This window comes from Oncorhynchus tshawytscha, linkage group LG11 (genome assembly GCF_018296145.1).
Source record: "Oncorhynchus tshawytscha isolate Ot180627B linkage group LG11, Otsh_v2.0, whole genome shotgun sequence".
Taxonomy (NCBI): domain Eukaryota; kingdom Metazoa; phylum Chordata; class Actinopteri; order Salmoniformes; family Salmonidae; genus Oncorhynchus; species Oncorhynchus tshawytscha.
Window position 1 is genome coordinate 30,150,171 of NC_056439.1, and position 9,897 is coordinate 30,160,067.

General features: G+C 42.2%; 1 protein-coding gene across 1 annotated transcript; it reads right to left on the minus strand.

The window, feature by feature from the left end:
- Nucleotides 1-119: 119 nt before the first annotated feature.
- On the minus strand, nt 120-9,490 carry snapc1b (small nuclear RNA activating complex, polypeptide 1b). The gene is made up of 10 exons (XM_024437277.2): nt 9,213-9,490; nt 8,874-9,033; nt 8,513-8,653; nt 8,155-8,262; nt 7,797-7,952; nt 7,635-7,691; nt 7,371-7,433; nt 6,837-6,954; nt 6,660-6,725; nt 120-893 (listed from the first exon to the last, which is right to left on the minus strand). Exons 1-10 carry the CDS (start codon nt 9,341-9,343, stop codon nt 853-855), a joined length of 1,041 nt encoding a protein of 346 aa, XP_024293045.1. The 5' UTR covers nt 9,344-9,490; the 3' UTR covers nt 120-852.
- Nucleotides 9,491-9,897: the final 407 nt, after the last annotated feature.

Sequence of the window (9,897 nt, forward strand, 5' to 3'; positions counted from 1 at the left end):
ATACACAAACACACCCACGCACACAGAAACATACAAAAACGCAAAGTAAGATGGTGGGCAAGACAATAAAGACTGGAATGCAGGAACCAGGACAGCATAAAAAGGAGAAACCACAAACATTCTGTAAAAATGAATTTTAATTTTTTTAAAGTGACATCATAAGAGACCTCAGAACTCATACTGCTTGTACCTAGCCTTGTTACTGTTTCTTATTGTGTTACTATTTCCTTATTTCAAATATTTGTCTTACTTTTTAACTGCAATGTTGGGAATGGGCTTGTAAGTAAGCATTTCACTGTAAAGTCCACACCTGTTGTATTCGGCACGTGAACAATACATTTTGATAAAGAGACATACATATGTGACAACATTATGTTCTCTGAACTCATAACTCCATAACAGTAATAACATTTGATGTTCCAACAACAGCATCAAAAACATCATAGGCATTTGAAAGGGAACTTGGTTTTCGATGTAATTTAACTTTTTTCTCAATATTTCCAAGAATCAAGTAGTTAATAAAATTGTCAGTGATGGAAACAAATTATCCATATCATTGACTGATACCAGCACAATACAATTAAAATGTTTTACTGCGACATGAACAAAATCTTTGCATGTCTTCGAAGACTTCATAAATGAAGGGTAACACCTAGAGACTAACTTCCTTATGTGCCAGGCTTTAAAAGCATTGTATTTTGAGTGATTAAACAACACCTATGGTGAAACCAGATGTATGCTGGATAAAATCAGTTGTACCAAATATGATGATGGTGGTTGTACACAGGGATTGATGTCTGACTGACTCTAAACCAACCCAACTCGTCGGCAACTTTTTCCTCTTCTGTGATGTCACCATTTGAATTTCCTTTTCTTTTTCTTTTTCGTTGTTTCTAAAAATGGGACAAGCAGAGAGCAAAATTCATGGAATTACACTTCTATTCCTGGGGCAGCAGTAATCGGGCGTTGGGCCAGTAATCGGGCGTTGGGCCAGTAATCGGGCGTTGGGCCAGTAATCGGGCGTTGGGCCAGTAATCGGGCGTTGGGCCAGTAATCGGGAATTGCTGGATTGAGTACCTGAGCTGACAAGGTAAAAATCTGTCATCCTGCCCCTGAACAAGGCAGTTAGCCCACTGTTCCCCGGTAGGCAGTCATTGTAAACAAGAATTTGTTCTTAACTGACTTGCCTAGTTAAATAAAAGGTTACATTTAAATAATAAATAAAATATTCCGAACTTCATTATTTTTCACAATATATCGTTTGGACAATATCACAATATTATTTTTGCACTAGTTGGCTGTACCTGCACCAAAACTCCAGTATTTTTCCTTCATAGCCTGTTCTCCATGTTATATTTAAATAGGGAGCCAATTTGTTTTCAGCACTTAATTCCATGACTGATTAAACTCGTTTTCTCATGGGTCTCTTGTCCCTCTGCAGCAGACAAGTGACCAATATGTTTTGAACATCGAATTTCAATACATATCGTATCGGAACCTACACTACCGGTCAAAAGTTTTAGAACACCTAATCATTCAAGGGTTTTTCTTTACTTTTACTATTTTCTACATTATAGAATAATAGTAAAGAAATCAAGACTATTAAATAACACATATGGAATCATGAAAAAAAAGGGTTAAACAAATCAAAATAGATTTTATATTTGAGATTCTTCAAATAGCCACCCTTTGCCTTGATGAAAGCTTTGCACTCTTGGAATTCTCTCAACCAGCTTCATGAGGTAGTCACCTGGAATGCATTTCAATTAACAGGTGTGCCTTCTTAAAAGTTAATTTGTGGAATTTATTTCCTTCTTAATGTGTTTGAGCCAATCAGTTGTGCTGATTGGCTCAAACAATTGTGCTATTAAATAACAAGGTAGGGGTGGTATACAGAAGATAACCCTATTTGGTAAAACACCAAGTCCATATTATAGCAAGAACAGCTCAAATAAGCAAAGAGAAATTACAGTCCATCATTACTTTAAGACATGAATGTCAGTCAATACGGAACATTTCAAGAACTTTGAAAGTTTCTTCAACAGCAGTCGCAAAAGCCATCAAGTGCTATGAAACTGGCTCTCATGAGGACCACCACAGGAATGGAAGACCTAGAGTTACCTCTGCTGCAGAGGATACGTTCATTAGAGTTTCAAGCCTCAGAAATTGCAGCCCAAATACAGTGGGGATAACAAGTATTTGATAACCTGCAAAATCTGCAGTGTTTCCTACTTACAAAGCATGTAGAGGTCTGTAATTTTTATCATAGGTACACTTCAACTGTGAGAGACGGAATCTAAAACAAAAATCCAGAAAATCACATTTGTATGATTTTTAAGTAATTCATTTGCATTTTATTGCATGACATAAGTATTTGATCACCTACCAACCAGTAAGCATTTCGGCTCTCACAGACTTGTTAGTTTCTTTAAGAAGCCCTCCTGTTCTCCACTCATTACCTGTATTAACTGCACCTGTTTGAACTCGTTACCTGTATAAAAGACACCTGTCCACACACTCAATCAAACAGACTCCAACCTCTCCAAAATGGCCAAGACCAGAGAGCTGTGTAAGGACATCAGGGATAGAATTGTAGACCTGCACAAGGCTGGGATGGGCTACAGGACAATAGGCAAGCAGCTTGGTGAGAAGGCAATAACTGTTGGCGCAATTATTAGAAAATGGAAGAAGTTCAAGATGACGGTCAATCACCCTCGGTCTGGGGCTCCATGCAAGATCTCACCTTGTGGGGCATCAATGATCATGAGGAAGGTGAGGGATCAGCCCAGAACTACACGGCAGGACCTGGTCAATGACCTGAAGAGAGCTGGGACCACAGTCTCAAAGAAAACCATTAGTAACACACTATGCCGTCATGGATTAAAATCCTGCAGCACACGCAAGGTCCCCCTGCTTAAGCCAGCGCATGTCCAGGCCCGTCTGAAGTTTGCCAATGACCATCTGGATGATCCAGAGGAGGAATGGGAGAAGGTCATGTGGTCTAAATAGACCACAAATACAGCTTTTTGGTCTAAACGCCACTCGCCGTGTTTGGAGGAAGAAGAAGGATGAGTACAACCCCAAGAACACCATCCCAACCGTGAAGCATGGAGGTGGAAACATCATTCTCTGGGGAAGCTTTTCTGCAAAGGTGACAGGACGACTGCACCATATTGAGGGGAGGATGGATGGGGCCATGTATCGCGAGATCTTGGCCAACAACCTCCTTCCCTCAGTAAGAGCATTGAAGATGGGTCATGGCTGGGTCTTCCAGCATGACAACGACTCGAAAAACACAGCCAGGGCAACTAAGGAGTGGCTCCGGAAGAAGCATCTCAAGTTCCTGGAGTGGCCTAGCCAGTCTCCAGACCTGAACCCAATAGAACATCTTTGGAGGGAGCTGAAAGTCCGTATTGCCCAGCGACAGCCCCGAAACCTGAAGGGCCTGGAGAAGGTCTGTATGGAGGAGTGGGCCAAAATCCCTGCTGCAGTGTGTGCAAACCTGGTCAAGAACTACAGGAAACGTATGATCTCTGTAATTGCAAACAAAGGTTTCTGTACCAAATATAAAGTTCTGCTTTTCTGATGTATCAAATACTTATGTCATGCAATAAAATGCAAATAATTACTTAATCATACAATATGATTTTCTGGATTTTTGTTTTAGATTCCATCTCTCACAGTTGAAGTGTACCTGTGATAAAAATGACAGACCTCTACATGCTTTGTAAGTAGGAAAACCTGCAAAATCAGCAGTGTATCAAATACTTGTTCTCCCCACTGTAAATGCTTCACAGAGTTCAAGTAGCAGACATCTCAACATCAACTGTTCACAGGAGACTGTGAATCAGGCCTTCGTGGTCGAATTGCTGCAAAGAAACCACTGCTAATGGACACCAATAGGAAGAGACTTGCTTGGGCCAAGAAACACGACCAATGGACATTAGACTGGTGGAAATTTGTCCTTTGGTCTGGAGTCCAAATTGGAGATTTTTGGTTCCAACTGCGGTGTCTTTGTGAGACGCGGTGTCGGTGAACATACAGCGTACAAAAATTATGAACAACTTCCTAATATGGAGTTGCACCCTCTTTTGCCCTCAGAACAGCCTCAGTTCGTTGGGGCGTGGATCTATACATGTGTATTTCCCACCGTAAAGCATGGAGGTGGTGTTATGGTGCTTTGCCAGTGACCCTGTCTGTGATTTATTTAGAATTTAAGGCACACTTAACCAGCATGGCTACCATACAAAACAGAGATGCTTGTTCTAGGTCCCAAGAAACAAAGATCTTCTGTTGAATCTGACAATTAATCTTAATGGTTGTACAGTCGTCTCAAATAAAACTGTGAAGGACCTCGGCGTTACTCTGGACCCTGATCTCTCTTTTGAAGAACATATCAAGACCATTTCAAGGACAGCTTTTTTCCATCTACGTAACATTGCAAAAATCAGAAACTTTCTGTCCAAAAATGATGCAGAAAAATTAATCCATGCTTTTGTCACTTCTAGGTTAGACTACTGCAATGCTCTACTTTCCGGCTACCCGGATAAAGCACTAAATAAACTTCAGTTAGTGCTAAATACGGCTGCTAGAATCCTGACTAGAACCAAAATTTTTTATCATATTACTCCAGTGCTAGCCTCCCTACACTGGCTTCCTGTCAAAGCAAGGGCTGATTTCAAGGTTTTACTGCTAACCTACAAAGCATTACATGGGCTTGCTCCTACCTATCTCTCTGATTTGGTCCTGCCGTACATACCTACACGTACGCTACGGTCACAAGACGCAGGCCTCCTAATTTCTAAGCAAACAGCTGGAGGCAGGGCTTTCTCCTATAGAGCTCCATTTTTAAGGAACGGTCTGCCTACCCATGTCAGAGACGCAAACTCGGTCTCAACCTTTAAGTCCTTACTGAAGACTTATCTCTTCAGTGGGTCATATGATTGAGTGTAGTCTGGCCCAGGAGTGGGAAGGTGAACGGAAAGGCTCTGGAGCAACGAACCGCCCTTGCTGTCTCTGCCTGGCCGGTTCCCCTCTTTCCACTGGGATTCTCTGCCTCTAACCCTATTACAGGGACTGAGTCACTGGCTTACTGGGGCTCTCTCGTGCCGTCCCTGGAAGGGGTGCGTCACCTGAGTGGGTTGATTCACTGATGTGGTCATCCTGTCTGGGTTGGCGCCACCCCTTGGGTTGTGCCATGGCGGAGATCTTTGTGGGCTATACTCAGCCTTGTCTCAGGATGGTAAGTTGGTGGTTTGAGGATATCCCTCTAGTGGTGTGGGGGCTGTGCTTTGGCAAAGTGGGTGGGGTTATATCCTTCCTGTTTGGCCCTGTCCGGGGGTGTTCTCGGATGGGGCCACAGTGTCTCCTGACCCCTCCTGTCTCAGCCTCCAGTATTTATGCTGCAGTAGTTTATGTGTCGGGGGGCTAGGGTCAGTTTGTTATATCTGGAATACTTTTCCTGTCCTATTCGGTGTCCTGTGTGAATCTAAGTGTGCGTTCTCTAATTCTCTCCTTCTCTCTTTCTTTCTCTCTCTCGGAGGACCTGAGCCCTAGGACCATGCCCCAGGACTACCTGACATGATGACTCCTTGCTGTCCCCAGTCCACCTGGCCAAGCTGCTGCTCCAGTTTCAACTGTTCTGCCTTATTATTATTCGACCATGCTGGTCATTTATGAACATTTGAACATCTTGGCCATGTTCTGATATAATCTCCACCCGGCACAGCCAGAAGAGGACTGGCCACCCCACATAGCCTGGTTCCTCTCTATAGGTTTCTTCCTAGGTTTTGGCCTTTCTAGGGAGTTTTTCCTAGCCACCGTGCTTCTACACCTGCATTGCTTGCTGTTTGGGGTTTTAGGCTGGGTTTCTGTACAGCACTTTGAGATATCAGCTGATGTACGAAGGGCTATATAAATACATTTGATTTGATTTTGATTTGATAGCATTCTGCAGCGATACACCATCCCATCTGGTTTGGGCTTAGTGGGACTATCATTTATTTTTCAACAGGACAATGACCCAACACACACCTCCAGGCTGTGGAAGCGTTATTTGACCAAGAAGTAGTGCTGCATCAGATGACCTGGCCTCCACAGTCACCGACTTCTACCCAATTGAGATGAGTCTGACCACAGAGTGAAGGAAAAGCAGCCAACAAGTGCTCATCATATGTGGGAACTTCTTGAAGACTGTTGGAAAAGCATTCTAAGTGAAGCTGATTGAGAAAATGCCAAGAGTGTGCAAAGCTGTCATCAATGCAAAGGATGGCTACTTTGAAGAATCTCAAATATATTTTGATTTGTTGAACACTTTTTTGGTTACTACATTATTCCATATGTGTTATTTCATAGTTTTGATGTCTTCAATATTATTCTACAATGTAGAAAATGGTAAAAATAAAGAAAAGTCCTTGAATGAGTAAGTGTTCTAAAACTTTTGACCGGTAGTGTAAGTATCATAATAATATTGTATAGTGAGGTCCGTGGCAATTCCCAGTCCTAATCATTCATATCAAATACATTACAGCATAATTGTATTATCCAATGACATTCATCTCTAGAACTACCACTATCTGATTCAAAATGGTCTGAGCAGATACTTGAGTGTGGTGCCCTTGCCACATCCATTCACCCCGTGTGCCACAGCCCTTACATACCTTGAGCTTCAAGTTGACTCATGCACCACAGGCTGGTGGTTTTCAGAGCTTCTTCCCTTGCAGCGCCTATTGGACATACAAATTGTTAGTTGGACACACAGACTGACAGTTGATCAAGACCATTTTAAGGTGATGTGAGGAACAGGCCTACTGGCAGGCGGGTACATAGGGACTTGCCTTGGGTCAGATGACTGGTCCTTTGTTTGAGTGACTTGAGTCTCTTATGGTGCGACGTCTCCTTAGCAAGCACCACCTCATCCCTCTCAACCTGCCGGTGTCGCCGGGCCTTGGAGGCCTTTGGGGAGAAACGTCACCACCATTCCAGTCATTACAGAGATTATAATTAACCGGAACCAATTAACTTGAGATGAGACAAAAACTGGGCCCCACTTTATTTGAAGTGCATCTTATGAAGGCTTCATAAAGCATTCATATAGGCTTCATAAGCACTACATAAATGGGTCACTAATCATCTATAACCGTATATGTGCTATAAAGGATTAATAAATGTGAACAAATAAATGGATGGTTATGCCACATTATGAATCTTTATAGAGCATGATATACGGTTATAGATGATTTGTGAAGCATTTATGTAGTGCTTATGAAGCCTTTATGAAGCCTTTATGACGCTTTCATAAGATGCACTTCAAATAAAGCGGGACCAAAAGCGGTATGTGTAAGTTTGAACATAAGAAAAACTTTACAAACCTCCACTATCTGACCATATGATTTAGACTTGATGGACGCAAGAAGCTGAGCTCGCTGGGAACTCTGGGAAGAGAATAAAAGAGAAAACATGTTGACAGTGCCACCCTCTGGCCAAAGTCATTACTGCAAGACATGTGTATTGAGGGCAGTGGAGAAAATCTGTGGACACGACACAAATAATAATCAGTCTTAATTCAACATAGGGGTGAATTTAGAACAAAGAAATCTTCTGATAGTTGTTTATTTTGGTATATTAAAACTCACCTCTTGCTTATTTGAAGTTCCCTCGCCGCTATCTCCATCTACTCTATCTTCCGAACCCTAAACATAATTTAACATAAAGCACACAATTTTAGCATAACGGTAGGTGTATCACACACTTTCTCTCTCTCCCACACACACACACACGATGAACAGATCTCTAACCTGAGCCTTCTGCCAGTTGTAGAATCCCACGACAGTATTGTGTAGCCGTGGCACCAAGTTCTTGTGGATCAGATTGATGGATGGGTCTGGCTGGCCTGGCTTGGCTGAAATTGATGCCTTCACCTGCTCATAGTGCTCATGGACGTTCGCCAGCTCCTGTGTTCATCCATAGAATACACACAGTAACATGTAGGCCCGAGTACAGCATCGACACTAGTAATGCCTCTTAAACTACACGTACCCCGGTTTATAATCTCTGAGAAAGTAAAGACAAAAGTATCCTTCAGGCATTTGTCTACCATTCCAACCTGCTGCTTGTGTGCGTGTGTAGGAATACATGGTCATTCTACTAGCTCACCTCAAGCATGTCCATGCTGACCAGCTCCTGTGGCCGGGCCGCTCGCTCAAGGAAATCCTCACACACGGATCTTGAGTTCTTGTTGCTCTTCTTCACATTGAAAATCAGCTGAATCGTGTAGATGGATTGTAGATGGATTCAAATAAATCAATGTTGCAAACAAATGTTAATGTTCCTCACAGCCTTCTTATAAAACAATGTTGTTGAGGCTATAGCACAAACATTTGTTAGTATTTTTAACACATCTAACCCTTTACTCATGTGCAATCATTCAACTAAGGATGATTCTGTATTAACTCTACAGGGTCTATCCATTTGTTGATGTGGACAGCAAGCTAAAGAAGACTGGAGATCTTACTGGCGTGGGCATGACAGTGAAGTAGAAGGCTTTTTGTGAGATGAGCTGTCTGATGATGTAGACCACATCAAAGTGCTGGGCACTAACTGCATCCTGCTGGAACTTATTCACTTCCTCCCAGTCCTTTAGGGCTAGCCTTGTCTGTAGACAAGAGAAAAATAACAGCTTATGTTAAAAAGCCTGTATTATATGTGAATAATGAATGAACACAAATGCAAGTGTATACAGATAATAATTGAATGCGTTTGTGTATGAATATGTTGTCCAAGACTGACTTTAATTGTATCTCAAACGTTCAATGGTAGTTCTGCTATATAGTGGGTGGTGGAATCTGTATTTCAGTGAAACCAGAGTATCGAACCTTTTCCTTTGGTGTGGACAGTTGGCAGTGGTATAGCCCATAGAGCAGGTACAAGGCCCCAACTCTGATCTGAAAGGTGTATGGTGGCAGAAAGTATGTGTACGCTGTAGCCAGGACTTCACGACTGAACAGCCTCTTTAGATTGTTTTCCATTTTTCCACTGTAAAAGACACAAGACAGACGCAAATATGAAACCGTTTACATGACAACGTTACACTCATCGCAACACTCTGGATTGGAACACGTGATGCTAATGAAATTCACTGAGACAGACGATATACTATATTTTACAGGTGACAGAGCAGTAGATTTTAGTCTAACAAAAAAAGAGAATCTTACTAGAAAATACTTTGGAACTTCATCTCTTTCCATATGGTCAAGAATAGCTCGTATCGCACCGATTCTGTCTGCTGAAATCTACTCAGCAACATCTCACAGTCTGCTTTAAGACGGTCTTTGCAGTAATCCATTATCAACAACTTTTCCGCAATGTGTTGGCTGCTTGGTTAAATAAAGCAAGGAAAATTGTCCCAACACATCGCAATTAACCAGCTAGTTCGACTCATCAACGACTACAAGCGCATTGCTGATGACGTCATGTGTTTTGCTACAGTGCGGGTGTCAGGACAAAATAGTCTGAGCGCAACCACTAAGCCGTATGAGCACAACGCATTGGAAGATATACTACATGACCAAAAGTATGTGGACACCTGCTTGTTGAACATCTAATTCCAAAATCATGGGCATTAATAAGGAATTGGTCCCCCCTTTGCTGCGGCAGGGTAGCCTAGTGGTTAGAGCGTTGGAAGGTTGCAAGTTCATATCCCCGAGCTGACAAGGTACAAATCTGTCGTTCTGCCCCTGAACAGACAGTTAACCCACTGTTCCTAGGCCGTCATTGAAAATAAGAATTTATTCTTAACTGACTTGCCTAGTTAAATAAAGGTAAAAAATAAAAATAACAGCCCCCACTCTTCTCGGGAAGGCTTTCCATGAGATGTTGTTACATTGCTGCAGGGACTTG

What these genes read in the sequence shown, in the direction of transcription:
- snapc1b (XM_024437277.2), bottom strand. Translation starts at nt 9,343, where the DNA reads ATGGATTACTGCAAAGACCGTCTTAAAGCAGACTGTGAGATGTTGCTG. An exon ending in TGTCCACACCAAAGGAAAAG is followed by an intron (nt 8,654 to 8,873) that starts GTTCGATACTCT and finishes TCTTGTCTACAG; the next exon opens with ACAAGGCTAGCCCTAAAGGA. An exon ending in CATATGGTCAGATAGTGGAG is followed by an intron (nt 6,955 to 7,370) that starts GTTTGTAAAGTT and finishes TTCTCCCCAAAG; the next exon opens with GCCTCCAAGGCCCGGCGACA.